The sequence below is a fragment of the Electrona antarctica genome, assembly GCF_951216825.1.
Source record: "Electrona antarctica genome assembly, chromosome: 12".
Lineage (NCBI taxonomy): Eukaryota > Metazoa > Chordata > Actinopteri > Myctophiformes > Myctophidae > Electrona > Electrona antarctica.
This window is the reverse complement of record NC_136793.1, coordinates 23,859,989-23,878,845: the sequence shown is the minus strand read 5'-3', so window position 1 is coordinate 23,878,845 and position 18,857 is coordinate 23,859,989. Positions and strand designations below refer to the sequence as shown.

General features: G+C 44.3%; 1 protein-coding gene across 3 annotated transcripts in view; it reads right to left on the bottom strand.

Moving 5' to 3' along the window:
• Positions 1-18,857, bottom strand: part of dmxl1 (Dmx like 1) — a 74,281-nt gene that overhangs the window by 3,488 nt on the left and 51,936 nt on the right. For all 3 annotated transcript variants that reach the window (XM_079516635.1, XM_079516633.1, XM_079516634.1), the window contains exons 34-50: positions 17,664-17,785; positions 15,537-15,794; positions 14,925-15,142; positions 14,467-14,612; positions 14,092-14,177; positions 13,556-13,757; positions 11,843-11,960; positions 11,111-11,173; positions 9,327-9,413; positions 7,178-7,299; positions 6,540-6,687; positions 4,538-4,598; positions 3,502-3,629; positions 2,607-2,684; positions 2,184-2,275; positions 994-1,046; positions 223-440 (exon numbers count right to left, since the gene is read on the bottom strand). In XM_079516635.1, the coding sequence (XP_079372761.1) occupies positions 223-440; positions 994-1,046; positions 2,184-2,275; positions 2,607-2,684; positions 3,502-3,629; positions 4,538-4,598; positions 6,540-6,687; positions 7,178-7,299; positions 9,327-9,413; positions 11,111-11,173; positions 11,843-11,960; positions 13,556-13,757; positions 14,092-14,177; positions 14,467-14,612; positions 14,925-15,142; positions 15,537-15,794; positions 17,664-17,785 (2,200 nt within the window). The remainder of the gene's footprint in view (positions 1-222; positions 441-993; positions 1,047-2,183; positions 2,276-2,606; positions 2,685-3,501; positions 3,630-4,537; positions 4,599-6,539; positions 6,688-7,177; positions 7,300-9,326; positions 9,414-11,110; positions 11,174-11,842; positions 11,961-13,555; positions 13,758-14,091; positions 14,178-14,466; positions 14,613-14,924; positions 15,143-15,536; positions 15,795-17,663; positions 17,786-18,857) is intronic.

Genomic DNA, 18,857 nt, shown 5'->3' with positions numbered 1-18,857 from the left:
CAAACTTAAGAGGAATATTCCACTGTTATTTATTAGTACGAGAAATATATCGTGGGAGGAAACCACCCAACTCAATTTTAGATTTTTTCATTATTTAAATAAATCAGTGCTATTGAACATTCTTTATGTCTGTGTGTTGGTTAAAAAAATATTGTACCCATGAAAATCATTAAAAAGTGCTTCGGACAAAACCTCTCAACTCCATTGGACCCTCAAACGTACCTTGATGTTGCCCTCGGCAGAGCCACTGATGAAGCACCCTTCGGTGGGATCGACCGCCAGGGCTTTGACCGGCGAGTCGTGGGCCTGGAAGCTCTGGCGCTGGTGCCTGTGAGCCAGTTCCAGGACACTGATCCAGCCCTTCCTGCCACCTGTGATCAGCAATTGCTGCCTGGGGGCCAAGGAGAGCACGGTAGCACCCGTATCGTGGCAGCAGAAGGCTGTGGACAGAGAGGAAGAGGAGAGTAGTGGGGAGGGGAGGGGATGATAGCGTGGGTGAGATGGGGAATGTGTGTGGGGACAGGGAGAGAACGGCAGGGAAATTGAGAATCACAATCTGATTTATTTGTCACATCACAGGTTCACAGGTGTAAAGCAGTGGGTGAAATCTTTTCTCTTGCGTACGCTCCATATAGTAGTATTCCGTGAAAAGAGAGAGGAAAGAGATAGAAAGCAGGTTAAATTAAACAAATATGTCAGTTCGGCGCAAATAACCGGATTTAGTGATGTGGTGAAGGGAACAGAGCGAGGAAGATGACATGGGGTGGGGGAGGTAGAAGGAGAGAGGGAGGGCGAGAGAGGGAATATCAAGTGTGGGAAGAGAGGAGATGAGCCAGAAAGAGGTGAGATGAGGTTGGATTGTGCGTATCGATTGATTTGCCAGAGACAGTGAAAAGGCCTCCAGTCAAATCATATAACAATAACAACAGTTATGCAGCACGTATCAAAACAGAGTGCTTATTAGCCTGTGCTGTGGCTAATGCTGTGACTCACCATGTACTAGGCTGTTCATAGGGGTCACCAGAGTATCCCACAAGCACACGTTCCTGTGGAAAACGGGAGAATATTACTATCCATTCCAACCTCCTTAGGTACAAAATAGCCACTTCCATCTATACTTAACCCATTTACTGTAGACCTGAGGACGATTCTACAAATGCCTTCTAAATCCTGACAGTTTTCTGAAAAACCTATGTTTCCATTTTCAAACATTTTCATGTGAAGGACCACCAAAAATAATAATTAATGTAATTGGCCGCCGACCCCCATCTGAAAATATGTTTTTCCAGGGACCCTCCAGAAGCAAAGATTTGAGTTAAAAACATTCGCTCTGAAAGAAAATATATTCAAAGATTTGCGCCACATTTTCAAGATATTTAAAAAATAGCAGATCTACAAGAGTGCCGCGCTATGAGCTTGTAGATTTTCTATTTTTCAATAGTTAAAGTATAACAATGCTTTAAACACCAAAAGGGGTTCCCGTCCAGAATGGGTTAATAAACTTGACCCCAGTTGGCTCTGCACTTGGTCTGCCCCCCCCCCCCCCCCCCCTTTCTACACCAAATCTCTTCTCAGAAAATGTCCAATTGATATGCTCACATTGTGATGTAGTAAGTACTGGGAGCTGTTGGCAGGTGTTGTGCTCCACCTCAGCAAACCATCTCCCAGGTGTCTAGCACACTGAAACACGGATAGACTCCCGCCTTCTGGGCTGATACAGACAATAAGCCTATCCAAATTACATACAGGTACAGTATGCTAGGGTTCAAGTAAAGTGAATGAACCTTGTCAGTCTGCCCGCACGTTGTGGAGGGTGTGTTCAGCGTTTAATTTCAGTTTGTGGATGAAGGAGACTCTGCGAGAGTGAACCTTTTTAGGAGTGAAATCCTGTCGTTACTTGGGTTCTTGCTTTAGCTTACCTGTTGTCTATGGAGAGGCCTGCAGTGTCTTACCTGTTGTCTATGGAGAGGCCTGCAGTGTCTTACCTGTTGTCTATGGAGAGGCCTGCAGTGTCTTACCTGTTGTCTATGGAGAGGCCTGCAGTGTCTTACCTGTTGTCTATGGAGAGGCCTGCAGTGTCTTACCTGTTGTCTATGGAGAGGCCTGCAGTGTCTTACCTGTTGTCTATGGAGAGGCCTGCAGTGTCTTACCTGTTGTCTATGGAGAGGCCTGCAGTGTCTTACCTGTTGTCTATGGAGAGGCCTGCAGTGGCGATCAGTGAGGACGAGCCGACGAACATGAAGTCGTGAGCCGTCTTGCTGTGGCAATGCAGCGTCTGACAAAGGAAACGGGGCAAAGGCTTCTCAGTCATACTGATTAACAGAGCAAAACGAGAAGAGGAGAACAAAAGGGCAGAAACCTTGTATCTGCATATTTACTTGACAACTTGTTTTTCCCCCCTTTCTCTAAAAGCATCAAAAATAGTGGATGTACAAGCTCACAACGTGTCACAATTATAGTAACTACAACAACAATAACTACATTGGATCCATTGGAACAGTTTCTGTTTCCACTTTCTGAAAACCCAACAGCGACAAAAAGTGAGGACGAAAACCGCTGAAATATGGAAAGGTAACAAAAACAAAACGTAATAAGACATGTCTTACTAGGTAGGGTTTGGGTGGATTCCCATTAGTGTTGGTCTGCCAGAGACTCAATCCGCCGTCAGCATCTACAATACCAAACTGAGACAATATTGTACATTTGTCAGACATAAGCCATGGGTTAAAACAGGAATGAAAACACTTGGGATTGATTTCAGCAGATGGTTAGGCAAACACAGACGTGTTAAATATTCACAACGGTAAGGCATTTGAATATGTTTGCTAAGGCATTTGAATATTTTTGCTACAGACTGACAGATAAGAAATTGTTAGCACAGCGCGAGCAGCCGCGGTGTAAAGCTATTCGCTTTGAGCCACTTGTGTGCTTGATTTATTGTCTCAGAAGTTACGGCAACGCTTTAATATGTAACTAGAAATTGAGCGCTCCACATGGATCCAACACCCCCCTCCCAATATTTGAAGCATTATTACATTTTTAACTCTTGCACACTGAGTGGCAAGATAAGACATTAGCGGCGTACAGGCAGCACAGACTCAGAAAATGGTAATGCTGGAGGCCGAGTTATTCAATAAAATAAAAAAATAAAGTGGGTGAATCACTGGGCGCGAATGTGGAGAAACAGAAGTCCTTGCTGAGCTTCATGCCTAATGGTGTTGGTTGGTGAGAGAACGGCTGAAAACGTTGCTTAATGTGATAGCATGGTTCAGCTGTTGCCCATTCCAGGTACATACATCACGTCTTTTTCCCAGATGATGTTTAAGAGCCTCTGAAATGGTCATTCACAACAACTCAATTCATATCCAGCACAGTAAAACCAGTAAGTAAATCCTTCCAGACGTGACACAGGAGGACGGCTACTGCTCTGCCACCGTTTGCCTCTGTTGGCTTTGTATGCAATGTGCATAAGTATATTATATCTTACTGTACATAACCTACCTTGTTTCCCTGATGGTTGAATCGTATCCTGGTCACTCTGGAATTTCCCGGGCTTCTAAAACAGATGATCTGCTGAGAATGACCCCACTCAAACATCCTGACGCTGCCGTCCTGAGCCCCCGTTAGGTCTGCAAATGAGACAACAGGAAAACAAAACATTTAATTTATATTGACTTCATTACTCTATTGTACTGTACTTTATATATTAATGCACCAGTAAGACACCTAAGGGCAAGAAGCGTCCTCGCCCTTCGAGTGCACGTATCCGCCTCGTTGACGGCAGACTGCTGGGCGAGCGCTGGCGCTTTGGCATGGGGGGGTCAGATCAACATGGAATGAATTATGTACTGGCCATATAAGGAGCATGCCTTGAGTGTACAGGGTTTGATGAGGGCCCAGGTAGGGCCGGGCCTACATTTTCGGGCCTGTTGAGAACACTAATTTTCGCCGGCTGCCGGGCGCGGCTGCACTAATAACTTTGGGGCAGGCCCGTCTAGATTTTGAATGGAGAGGTATCAGTCAAAAGGCATCGAAGAGAAAGGATGGATGGGATCAACATATGGAATGTCAGAACAGGTTCTGACATATCCATATATGGAGATCTATCTAAGGGTTTAAGGTCAGATGTAGAGTTGCTGGCCAATATTGATCAGGGATCTCCATATATGGGCTTAATTGCCACAGCAGGTCACATTTACTATGACATCAGGGATCTCCATCCCTGATGATGTCACAAGACCATCTATGGGGATAATAATTAACTGACTGATGGGAAATGGACATTTTCATAGTAAATGCGACCTGTCGTCGCAATAAATGTGGTGAATATGTTCACCGTCGTCAGGCAATGGTAGATTACTCTAGTCTTGGAAAAGGCAAAGTAGATCACATCCCCGAAAAGGTTGCCACCCCTGACTTAATGTCTATATACTTACTAGTCATAGGAAAAATTTACAAGATCACAATAAGATCAAAGTGGTTCTAGGAGGTTTATTCAAGATTTATTTTTCCTAAAAGTGTTCACATGGGTACTCACAGTAAGGCAGTGTGGGATGAGAGGTCATCCTTCTCACATTGTTGAGGTTCCTCTTGATCAGCTAGGGAAAACAAAAATGAGGAGGAGTGGTATGTGAAGATCATTCTGAAGAAAAGTGTGTAGGATTCGATTCGGGTGAACTTGGAACCTTGGAAACTTACACCAAGCAACTGAATTACAAATAAAATAATCACACCCGTGTGAAGTGAGGGGCGCTAATATATTAAAGTCCAACTCATGTTGATTAGGTGATGTAAAACAAAACGGTGCCAACACAAACAGTAAACGCCATTAACAATAAAGAGACAATATGATGTAATGAGGCACATTATTAGGTACATTTTCTCTTCAATGGATTTAAAAAGCAAACATTTTCTCATTGTTATGACCATACCATCAAATCATCGTTAAATCACCAGTATTGCTTCATGTTTTGTTTTTTAATAGCAGAGTCATTGCTTGTTGTGGAGGGTTGTAAAGTCCTCGCGCGAGTGAATCACGAGGAAATCATCGCTCCCGGCGCTGTGAAAGGGCCAAAACCAGCAGTTGGAAACGCTTTATAAGGCTGATTTCACAGTCAGGATACTAGTTTAATCGCCATCACTTTGGAAGAGAGATATCATATATCAAACACTTATCTTCTCTCAAACAGACATTTCATTGAGGCTGCCAAGACCAAGTTAATAGAGCAGAGTTTGTGAATTTGCCAATTGGTATGTTCCAATATTATGTTCTGGTAAGACACCCGTGTGAAGTGAGGGGCGCTAATATATTAAAGTCCAACTCATGTTGATTAGGTGATGTAAAACAAAACGGTGCCAACACAAACAGTAAACGCCATTAACAATAAAGAGACAATATGATGTAATGAGGCACATTATTAGGTACATTTTCTCTTCAATGGATTTAAAAAGCAAACATTGAACTAAAGGAAAACATTAAACCTGTGTATAGGAGGGGGTGGCGCCCTAAAAAATGTGGCTCTGAAATTCAGTTGGAAATGATAATTTACCTTGGATGGATTTAAAAATCTTAATTTTGAGCTGGGACATATCTATGTATGAAGAGTATTCCATACTGTATTGTTATGACCATACCATCAAATCATCGTTAAATCACCAGTATTGCTTCATGTTTTGTTTTTTAATAGCAGAGTCATTGCTTGTTGTGCTTACTGTACGTCAAAGTCAAAACAGAATCCTACCTAGGCATATTTTGAACTGCTGTGTGTATAAAAGAGGGATTAATTTATTATTTTTGAATACAATTGCATTGTACAGAGTCCAAACATTCTCAGTCCAGCACTACTCCACTTGTCAAGGGCAGTGACATAAGTGGGTTATCTGCACAGACGTGACTCACAAGACATTGAGTCATGACTCACAGTATTTGGAGTCAAAAAGGCAACACTTCCAATTGCACAAGATAAAACCTCCACTTTCTGACACTCATGTGTCAGCTACATCAAAGTGCTTTTGATGTTCTGCTTTCTTGACAGGCATCTTAGCAATAAAAAAACATCTGTTCCTTTATAAATCGATGGGTAGACAGTATAATGTTAGCCCTATGATCCCTTTTGTCCATCCCTGCCAGACAGACATCAATACATTTTTTACACTTGACCTTGACTAAACCTTGACCATCTTAGCTTGCAATGCGACCAGGACAATGCAAGACATGTGTGGTGCATGGCGGTGGGAGAATGGCCGGTCATGGTAAATAAGAAGGATTTCTCTTGGGCTTTGTATTTCCCTGTTGGTGTGGTTTCAGTCCCATAATATTGTGTGGGTTCGAGTGCCATAACTATGTGGATTAGAGTCTTATTTGTGTTCGGAACATCATTGTTCTCTGTATGACTTTAAATTATTTTTTGTTATCCCTTTATTTGTAAAGCACTTTGAATTGCCTTCATGTATAAGATGTGCTATTCAAATAAACTTGCCTTGCCTTTTATGAGTAAAGTGACATCTAATTCTAAGCAAGAGTAAATTGAGAGGCTCACCACAGCGGCTCCCCTGCCAGTCTGCAGACCCCCGAGCCAGGGCATGTTGATGGGCGTGCCAGGACTGCTGTGGGTGTACGGTGTGGTGCCGTGGAGGGTTGTAAAGTCCTCGCGCGAGTGAATCACGAGGAAATCATCGCTCCCGGCGCTGTGAAAGGGCCAAAACCAGCAGTTGGAAACGCTTTATAAGGCTGATTTCACAGTCAGGATACTAGTTTAATCGCCATCACTTTGGAAGAGAGATATCATATATCAAACACTTATCTTCTCTCAAACAGACATTTCATTGAGGCTGCCAAGACCAAGTTAATAGAGCAGAGTTTGTGAATTTGCCAATTGGTATGTTCCAATATTATGTTCTGGTAAGACACCATTACATTAAAAAAAAGGATGGGACCTTGTGTGGGCAGGTGATATATGGTCAGTGGGTGTGATGCTGCCTCCAGACATAAGTCTCATCAGTAAACAATATGAATCCATACAGATTGCACACACAACGCTGAGATACACACACACACACACACACACACAAACACACACACACACACACCCCCCTAACGGTCATAAAGTTGTATATAAATTTGAATCTGAATATGGCTGCACTTTCATCTCTTGCCCGTGGCTTGTAACCCCCATACCTCTTGGCTTCGGCCTCCATATCATCATCGATCCACGTCAAGATCTGTGTGGCCAAGATGGATGACACGTCCAGCTCCTGAATGTCGTGGGTGGACGCCATGACTAAACAATTGCGATTCGCCTGGGAACCGGGAGGGCATAAGAAGAGGGGGAATGGAAGGAGGAAGAGACATTGTGGACAGAGGAAGGGGGACGATTTTGAGAATGGAGGGAAACACAAAACAGCAGAGATGAAGGGAAACAGCCCATGGCCATGGACTCATCCAGCTCTCTGCAGTTTAATGATGACCCGAGGTGTGCCTCCCTCAATGGTGGGGGAGCTAAAACATTTGCAGTGCAAGAGCAGCAAATCTCTGTATATTCAAACAAAGACGACTCGGGTTGGGCAACACATCAAAGAGGGCCCAACTATATTATTATACAACTATATTACTATATTATCTCAAAGTTACTCAGTGGGGATCTAAAAAAAAACTAAACAGCTGTTCTCTGCAGATGAATGCTTGTAGAAAACTACTTGAAAACCACTTGTGGTCCTCTCCCACTTTCACTCACTCCTCTCTGCACTTCTAACCCAAAGAAACTCTTCTCCACTTTCTCCTCCCTCCTTAAACCCCCTCCGCCCACTCAACCCTCACTGCGGAGGCCTTTGCCACCTACTTCGAAAAGAAGGTTGAGCTCCTTTCCCCCCCTCCCCCTTAGAGAAGCGCTTGACTCAACCAAAACTAACCACAACATACCATGCATGTCCTCCTTTCCTCCATCCCCAGACGAGGTCCTAGAACTAGTCATATCCACTAGACCTACAGTACCACGTGTCCTCTCGACCCCGTCCCGTCTCCAATCTTCCAGACCATCGCACTTGGAAAGGTTTCCCATCATCCCCCCGTACCCTCCAAACTGGGGTCCCACAGGGATCTGTACTTGGTCCCCTCCTTTTCTCACTGTACACAAAATCCCTTGGCACTATCATCTCTGCTCACAATATATCCTATCACTGCTATGCCGATGACACAACTGTTTCTATCCTTCCCCCCCTCTGCCACCCAGGTGGAAGAGCGCATCACTGCATGCCTGGCTGACATCTCACAGTGGATGTCTTCCAACCACCTCAAGCTGAACCCAGCTAAGTCCTGCCCTATGCGGGAGCTAACTATTTCCGTAGACAACGCCCTGGTAACGTCTGTCCCAACAGCCAGGAACCTTGGTGTTGTCCTGGACAGTCAGCTCTCGTTCAAAACACACATCACAGCTGTCACTCGATCCTGTAGGTTTACAGTCTATAACACACAACGAATTAGACCGTTCCTCACCCAGGACTCAGCCCAGCTCCTAATCCAGACAACAGTCTTGTCAAAACTTGACTATTGTAACTCCCTCCTTACTGGCCTACCGGCATGTGCACTTAAGCCTCCCCAACTGATCCAAAATGCTGCAGCTCGCTTGGTCTTCAACCAGCCAAAATCCTCACACACCTCCCCCCCTTCTCCGCTCCCTCCATTGGCTCCCGGTCGCTGCCCGCACAGAATACAAAACTCTGATGGTGGCATACAAAGCAACCAAAGGTATGGCTCCCCATATCTTGCAAGTATGATCGAACCATACAAACCCTCCCGCGCACTCAGATCAGCTCCAAAACTATGGAATGCACTTCCCATTACAATCAGAACTGCAGCCTCACTCCCAATCTTCCGCCGTAGTCTGAAAACCCACCTTTTCAGACTAAATCATGGCCCGTAGCACTTGCCCTAGCCCCTTAGATAGCACTTTACGTAGACTTAGATTGCATTTTATACAGACTTATAGCATGTTATGTAGACAGCACTAGAATTGCATTTTATGTAGTCATAGCACTTTATAGTATATATATGAATAGTATGTATAGTTTATATGTATAGTTTTATTATATAGATATTCCACTGTTACGTTCTTAGCTTACGCATGTTTCATGATAACTACTTTTTATGTATGTGATGTATTGCCATGCTTTTTGTTCTTGCTTAATGTAAATCGCTCTGGATTAAGAGCGTCTGCTAATGCCTAAATTGTAAAACCAATTATCTGTTTATAACTAGTTTCTCTGCTGCATCACGTGCTGCTAGTGCTAGAACATTTATTTGCCAAATAAATGTGCCTAGGGAAATATACCTTGTTGATGGCAAAGGCTGTGATGATGTCTGATTCTTTGTGGATGATGCGTGCCTTTCCTCCAGGGTAGCCCAGGTCTGCTTCAATCTGCAGAGGCAAATGTACATGCACCGATACATATTATCAAACAGGCCAACTCTTGGTCACCAATCAATATAGCTCAAACACCTAAGATTTCCTCGGGGCACATGTGGGACGGCGGGACGCAACCACTGATAAAACACAACACCCTACTCTCACCCTACTGATGCATAATGATAAAGGACCCAGGAGATGTACTCCAAGTTGAACAGTTTGTGTATGCGTGTGTGTGTGATGCCTTGGAGGTTAGGGTACATGCAGGGAGTGCATCATCAGGCTGCACTGTTAGGCTACAGCAGCCAACATACCATAGCATGGTTAGTGTTGTTAGTTATCATGACGACAAAAACAACCCCTCAACAGTCAGCACATGTAGTACAAGTTGTGCCATAGAAATCCAAAGGGGGTATATGGAATAGTACAATAGGCAACATTAATGCATTATGCAGAGGTTTGTTGCATTCTGAAACAGCAACTATTTGAAATGAGGCACACAGTTTCAGCGCAAGATTGAATTACAGTCTTTATTGGGATTATACAATGGGAAAAGACCACATCTTTGTCTGTCAGAAGAATGCAGTCAAACTCGACTCATGGAAATCCAAATAAGCTGGTTTGCCATTTTTGCAGAGCACATCCCTGTGGTACTATGCATATTCACTGCGACAGCGTTTGGGCCCATTAATCAGAAGCTATTCAGCTTCATAGCATGTCCTCTGAGAGGCTAGGATAATTAACAGTGGGCCAAACGGACGAGCTACAATGTAGCAGCTTAGACAGAGGAAGCTGAAAGCTCTACATAGCATCATCACGCAGGGAAATTAAATATCTGCAACTGGGGCCTCACATGAATATTCATACAGCTCAACATAAGGCTTATATCAGAATATGACATGAACATACATAGCTCATGGCCCCCCGTTAGCACCGATAGACATTTTACATGATGTGAGTCAGACCGTATCAGTTATTCAACGAGGTGAAGTGGGTGCTCCCATCAGTAGCCTACCGTACATTCTGCACCCGTTGCATTAAGACATAGTGAAATATGTTTCTGGAATGGTTAGACAGTATCAGGCCGTTTTTGCATAGCCTGGCTAATAAGCCAGACTAATATCACACAACACTGTCGCGGTATATCAGTCTGGGCTGGCTCCACTTGGATTTCATTTCCCGGGGGGCGGGTTCAAACATTTTCTCTTTGACGCAATTGGTCAGAGCTACTGTCAGTCAAAAGTCTCAAGCATTGAACGTCACTGTACCAAAGCCCGCCCATATTGCATACCGTGTCCCGATTGGTCCGACCTGTTCTCGATTGTAGGAAAGAGGCGTGCTACTGAGCCTCGCCAGACCGAAATCCGCTGGTAGGCAACTTTTTTTTGCCAACGGCTGATTCGGTCTGGTTTATTAACCAGGCTAGTTTTTGCACACTGCTACTGTTTACCGGGCTCTTTTTCAAAGAGTTCAAATGGCCATTTACACATTTCTTTGTGAACACGCTAAGAACGCCCTGAATGAAAGCAAGCATGCCATGTACAGTTAAAGGCTAGGCCTTGAATGAGATCATATGCAATTTATTGATTGAACGTATAAAAGTACTAATTCAATAATTCAACTGCCATGATTCCTACTCCAAATTCCATTTCCCATATTTACAACCACCATCTAATCATCACCAGTAGCCAAACCAGAAGCAAAAATACCTGATGGTTCCCAGTCTCGTCCATCCCTGAACATTTCATACTGTCAGTCTGGTCCTCGACTGACTTTAATTGTAAAGGGAAAGCAGAACACCACATGGGCCAGACACACAAACAATGCAATAGTGATGTACCATGCAGAGACACACACACACACATGCACACACGCACACACACACACACGCAGAGACACACACACCACACACACACACGCACGCACGCAGAGACACACACACGCAGAGACACACACACACACACACACACACACACACACGCAGAGACACACACACACACACACACACACACGCAGAGACACACACACACACACGCAGAGACACACACACACACACACACACACAATTACTGGGCTGTTAATCAAAAAGGTTGAATTAATTAATAGTGACACCATCTGAATACAAATACAAGCATTATTTATGCAGTCAGTGGGGGAGTGGCTGGCACACAACACCCAAAACATTAAAACCAGACGGGAATTAGGAGACATGTAATGAGACAGTAATCACACCATTTGCATTAGGGGTGAATATTAGGATGTGTTTTAGATTGTAATCTTACTAAATGGAAAAATGTGTTGTTAAAAGTACAGAGTGCTCCACAGTCTCTATTCATTGTCAATGGCATTTAATGTTTGTGTTCAGACAACACAAACATTAAACACTATAACTGTTTATAGGAGGGGCTAGCGCCCCTCAAAAAAGACAAAAACGTCATTACCTCATTTTGGTCCCGTCTCTTGGTGAATATATTTCTGATGAAGGTTTCCTGGATCTCCTCCTGTTTGACCAGGTACTGCCACAGGCGTTTCACTGGCAGAGCACTGTGGTGGCGCGACCTGGAAGGTTTGACATTTTCCTTATACCAATACTAACGCTTTCTTAGTCCATTCAATAAGTCTATTCAATAAGGATTTAGTGTATATGTATTTGGTGCTTAGGGCAAGTTACATCAAATGTTCATCCAAGTACAGCGACCAAAGAGATATGTTGAAAGTAAAGAGTGGCCGGGCCACTTGTGATTGCACTTAAGGATAGATTTAGACCTGTGAATGTACAGAGACCCTGAGAGGCACTTCTTCACCCCATTACTCTGGTAAGTGTATGATGTGCACGCTCCACACGTCTGCTGCTGAAGGCAAGTTCAAAATCAAACTGAATAGCTCTCACTTGTCCCCATGTTTGACCGCTCAAGGGTATGTATGATGTAAAAAAATAAAAATAACCCCCCAAATAAAACATGGCTCTCATCTATTTGTAGTGCTAATCCAATTTGTCTCTCTCCAGGGTCCATGAGAGAGAGAACAAAAGACATACACGGTTGATAAGAAAAGAGTTTCATTAATTTGGAACACTATTCTCAATTGAATCCACTCTAAAGCAATTTGAAACCTCTGATTAATTTAGTAAGGATAGATATTATAACAGGCGATACAGTATTCTATAAAGCAACGGTTCCCAAACCCTTTTGGCCATGCACCCCGTTACCTCCCGACCTAGCTGACGCACCCCCCCCACATGGAAATATAAATTGCATAAACTATATAGACATATATTTCCTATTTATCCACATATATGAACATGAATATGGCATATATATATGCAGCATAGGCTATATTCTGCATATACTTGCCATTGGCATAATATATTTAAAATAAAACCAATAAAGCCTTTTCATGTGACGCAACCCCTAGAAGGCACTCGCGCACCACAGCTTGGGAACAACTGAAAAGGAACACCATGAATCAACAGACCACACACTAATGGTGTCTACCTGAATGGTGTGTTGGATGGTTCAAACAGGGCCTTGTGTCTAATGGTGTCTACCTGAATGGTGTGTTGGATGGTTCAAACAGGGCCTTGTGTCTAATGGTGTCTACCTGAATGGTGTGTTGGATGGTTCAAACAGGGCCTTGTGTCTAATGGTGTATACCTGAATGGTGTGTTGGATGGTTCAAACAGGGCCTTGTGTCTAATGGTGTCTACCTGAATGGTGTGTTGGATGGTTCAAACAGGGCCTTGTGTCTAATGGTGTATACCTGAATGGTGTGTTGGATGGTTCAAACAGGGCCTTGTGTCTAATGGTGTATACCTGAATGGTGTGTTGGATGGTTCAAACAGGGCCTTGTGTCTAATGGTGTATACCTGAATGGTGTGTTGGATGGTTCAAACAGGGCCTTGTGTCTAATGGTGTATACCTGAATGGTGTGTTGGATGGTTCAAACAGGGCCTTGTGTCTAATGGTGTATACCTGAATGGTGTGTTGGATGGTTCAAACAGGGCCTTGTGTCTAATGGTGTATACCTGAATGGTGTGTTGGATGGTTCAAACAGGGCCTTGTGTCTGAGGAGGGTTAATGGTGTAGACCTGAATGGTGTGTTGGATGGTTCAAACAGGGCCTTGTGTCTGAGGAGGGCAGGGCCATAGTGTATACCTGAATGGTGTGTTGGATGGTTCAAACAGGGCCTTGTGTCTGAGGAGGGCAGGGCCAGGGGCAAGCGTGTCATCCTGGGGGTGTGTGGAGATGTACTTGGAGGGCGGTCCTCCAAAGATCTCCAGCCTCTTCTGAAGCACCTGTTCCCAGCGCTGTAAGGTCTTCAGCACCGCATGGCACAGAGGAGAGCCCACAGGCAGATCTGGACACACGTACAAATGTAAAGCAAGCACGCGCACACACACAGTTATATGGAAAGTTAAGTGAGCGTGGTATGCTTAGGAGTGTGAATGCCTGACCTTTGCATGTGTTAAAAAGAACTCAAACCCCTGACATTAAGTAAAGTGCATTTTGCTCAGGGAACAAAAGTTAGAAGCCTGGAAAAGATCCAAGTGCTCCAGTGACCTTACAGTGGTACAGTGGCTTGAAAGATTCATTTGGAGGGTTGAGTTCACCATTAAAACTCCTTTGGCAACAGTTAGGGCCTGAATGATGCTACAATGGACCAACAGCTTGACAGTGATTTTTGTGCATACCTAAAAGGTCATGTCCTGCCATAGGGTAGAAGGACTTGAGATTGCACAGGACCAACTGAACCATCGCGAGGCGCATCAGACACCAACTAGAACAACATAGAGAGAACAGCACACGGTACATCATTTCATGAAAGTCAGAACAAGTGACTTGGATTTGAATGGAAAGCATCCTCCTCAGCAACAATTCTGACAACATAACCAGGCCACTGCTGCTGACTTTGTGTCAAGTTCCAGAGACAAGCCTGCCATTTGCTGTGATTGTTAGAATTATCTCCTAAATATATTTAGGAGATAATAAATATTTATTTATTTAAACAAATATAACATTTTAAATGACAAAAGGGCAATTTAGTTTTTTTCTGCCGCAGCCTGTACCTGTAGGAGTTATGGTTGGAATGTTCCCTTAGTGGGGAGTTGGGGTCAAAGATGTCTTCGTACTGCTCTTCATTCTCTTCGCCCTGGCTGGACTGGCTCTCCTCTGAGTCGTACTCGACTCTGTTCTCGGATGGTGGAAGGCAAGGCTATGCGGCACGACAACATTGAGATATTTATTTATATTCATAAATAATTGAGGTGCCATTTCTGTTTTGGGCTGAAATTTCCCTTAGAAACTACGATGATACAGTATCACGCAGGGCAATTAACACATTTTCTATTACATTTGTGAAATTCAATACAAGAAATGCAATAAGGGGATAATAATAATAACAATAATAATAAAAATGTTGTAATTACATTCTGAAATAAGTATTTAATAATATTTTCATAACCTAGGGTGTTTGTCAAGACTTTTTCCACCCTGTCTCAATAGAACACATATCCACTCGGGTTACCTTGGCGATGAAATAGTCCCAAATGCTAAGTAATGGAGGGACGAAGCTTTCCTTGAAGATGGAGTGCGCGTCATGCTCCACCACCGTCTCAGGCCTGGGGCAGGTGGGGCTGGTCGCCCCGTCCCTGTCTGGCCTCACCTCCTCCCTGGAGCTGCTGCGCGAAGCACGTATCCTGAAACGTCTGGACCTGCGCTCTGACGTCTCATTGGCTGGTGAGACTGGAGCAGTCACACAAAACAAAGCAGTTGTTTTCTTTGTGACTAATTGATACAAGCATAATTTCCTGACATACAGTGCTGATTTATGGACGGTCCAAAAGCCAGTACCATCCAGGCACGACTAGAGGTCCTCAGCACCTTAACACTCACTAGTGATAAAGTTAACATCAAAGTTTTGTTAATGTTAACTTTAGAGAAGTTACGGCAAGCTTGCATCACTCTCCCTCTGTTCAACATGAGACAGAAAGAGTGAGAGACAGGAGCCCTGCTAACATGTTTCTTTTCCTGTGAAAGGAAGACAGACACACCTGATACAACCTGACCTTCAAGTAACTCGGCCGCAAGTACCCCCCTTCCCCAGCAGTATAAGCACACAACCACACATCACACCAACCTGGCTGTGATGATTTTGAAGTACTGCCGTGTTTCTGTACGACGGGCGCGCGAGCCCCTCCTCCGAATACGGCCACCCACAGCTTGCTGTTGAGTGGGTGGGCGACAATGTGGAACAGCTCGTTGCTGGAGTGGGTGGCCAGGCCGTGGACAAACAGGCTGAGGAAGACGGCAGTCAGGATCTCGCAGAGTAGAACAGCCAGACCCGGCTGGCTCTCCTCGCCTGCCGAGTTCAACAGGCGGATCAAAGAGGCGATACCTGGAGTACAACCGAGGGGGTGAATGATGTGAACAATGGTTACATGCCCACAATACGTCAATTGTATGTTGTTATAGTTTGCATAAGCCGTTTATATTATATCTAAAAAGGCATTTCTGTAACACTCTGTTAGAGTATTACAGAAATGCCCCACGCACGCACGCACACACGCATTTCCAGCTGGTGCTGTTAATTACACTGCGCACTGTTCCTGGTTAACATAGCCTTCTGACACGTGTGGATTACTAGATTTTAGTTTGGTGAACTAAAGATACAACAGCAAAGCATGGACAAAGTGAGTGGTCTCTTGTCTTGAGTTAAAACTAAAGAATCTGTGTCGCTGTGCATGTGTGAGGGGAGGGGGAGGACAGGGGGGGGATGGAATGTCAGAATGCAGTCTCTCTTAGACACGGAGAGTATGAGACACGGAGCGGCTGCGGCTCTATACATCTCTGTAAAACGGTGTTTTACCGATTTTGCTATGTGTGTTAAATAACACCATAAACTGTCCGCCATTACCCTTTTCATGTCACGCACCCCCTAGAGAACGTCCGCGCACCACAGTTTGGGAAAGCCTTCTCTAACAGCAGTAATAGGAGGGGTCAGAGGCTTTTGACCTACTGGTTGTGTTGTATACTGTTATGTATAGAATATTGTCAAATCCATTATGGGCATTTTGCTGTACAAATTAGCTCATTGATGGTGTCATCTGTGCCAGCCTGGTCGCTGGTCAGCTGAGTCAGCAAAGCGTGTACTGTGTATATACAGTAGGTGTATTTTGGCATTTCCATTGTGAGGAAGAGCCGCTTAGGGATACGTCACATACCATGGTTAATACATTGTAAACCTTTAGATCCAGTGTGTGGTCTCTATTTTTGTTAGATTAGGGGTTACATGATCTCATGGCTAAGCCAGGAGATCATGTAACCTTCGCTGTCAAGCTGTTGGTCCATGTCTTAATGACTGTTGGTAGGGCGTTCCACATTTTGGTGGCATAGGAGCGAAAAGAATTTAGTCCCTTGTTTGTGCCGAATCTGGGTTGTACATGGTTCGTTGCACTCCCTCTGGTGTTGTGGGTGTGGACTTCGTTAACATTAAGGAAGTATCTAGGTACATGGGTATCTTGGTGGTGTATCGAATCTTGTGGACCAGACCCATTGCAAGATGCTGTACTCTGTCGTCAACCCTAAGCCATTCCAGCCTGTCAAAGTGGGCAGGGGTGAGGTGGGTTCGGGGGGTGAGGCCAAAATCGTGCAAATATTTATTTCAGAAAACTGGAGGATTTAGAAGATTTTTAATATTTCGACGTCAGGCCTAAATGGGTTAAGGGCCTTTGAGGTGCTGTGGTACCAGGAGGTGCATGCATAGTCAAAGAAACCTTGTACGAGGGCTCCTGTTAAGGTCTTCAAGGTGTTTTTGTTGACCAGTGAGGAGATCCTGTAAAGGAATCTTGTTCTTTGGTTGACTTTTTTGATTACGTTGGTGGCCATTTTATCACCGGAAAGATTAGCCTCCAGGATGGAACCTAGGTAGGTAATTTCATCTTTACGTGTGATAATATTGTCACCCACTCTAACCAAGAAGCCATCTGCCTTGCTGAGATTACTATTAGATCCAAAGAGAATGGATTCAGTTTTTCCCAGGTGTAAAGATAGTTTGTTATCAGCGAGCCCGGTGCATGATTAGATATTAAGTTTAGCCTGGGATACCGTATTTCAGAGAGAGACCCAGAAACAAGAACTTTTGATATACACCACCTCATACAGTTGGGGAGCAGACCTCTGATATTTGTGTGTGACTGTAGGATTAAACACATTTTACGCATTTATTTTCAGCAAGTGACAGACCGTAGTATAAATGCTGGTTTACCTGGCCACTGTGCAGGAGAGGTGTTCGGTTGGACAGTCTCCTCCATGCTGATTGTTCTCATCGGCTGCTTCTGAGCCAGCAACACACTCTGGTACACAATCCCAGTCAACTCATTCACGTGGCTGTGGCGGAACGAATGAAAGCACACAAACACGCATAAGCAATACACTCAAAATCAGCATGAGAGCAAAACGAAAACATCTGCATAAAACATGAAGTACAGTACTTGAAAAAGTGGGGAAAGTAAAGGGCTTACAGAAGGTGGTGTAAATATATAATGTCAAACACAGTTAATGTTTTAACTTTGTTGCTAAATTAGGAAACTAGACCGGTGCCCGGCTGTAGAGCACTGAGTCTGTAACGATGGAAGTTGGAGATCCATGCCCCACCCGGCTATGCAATACCCGTTGTACCCGTGTCAGAGTACCTGTTCCACACATTTCGTCTGTGTCCCTTTTCTGCCCATATATGGAGATTTCCGTATCCGTCTCTCTGTGTCCCTTTATTCCTATATATAGAGTTCTGTGTCAGGCATGCCCAAATATGGAGTGTTGTGATGTCAGAACAGGCCAGCTCCATATATGGACCCTGGGCAGGGGCACTGTCCAGAGCCCAGGCAGAGGCCTTTTGTGGCAGTTCTGGACAACCGTGGGTCCGACACCGGGCACTGCACTCCCTGTGGGGGTGTGCAACGTGTGTGTCAATTTGATTACAGCCGTACACACGTACAGACATATAGAGACGTGGTGCATTTATAGATAGAGGTCTCCCCAAATGATAAAAAAAAAATCTGCAGGTTCACCAAATCACCAGTTGAGATCGGTTCCAGCAAAGACAAAAAATCAAAACAGGCTACCACTGTACTACATTACCCTGTCTTATAACGGCTTGCTTACAATAAGGAATTCAACAAACGTTCCTATGATATGAGCCATATTTCTCACATCAAAAGGGTTTATTCAGCATGCCGTAAATGAATTTGAGTAGTTAGGGGCTGAGAACAATGGGTATGGGGAATACTGAGGACTCAACCCGACAGGGGGCCTATTAGTTTGCTTTTTGAGATCCAGTAAGTATTTCTGTGAGCTCCTCAAATAACCAATTGCCTCCACATCAGAGAGGAACATGTCAGCCGAGAGGAACATCACTGAGAGGGGAGACGCGGTACGGGGATGTGATGCCTTCATCGTTTGC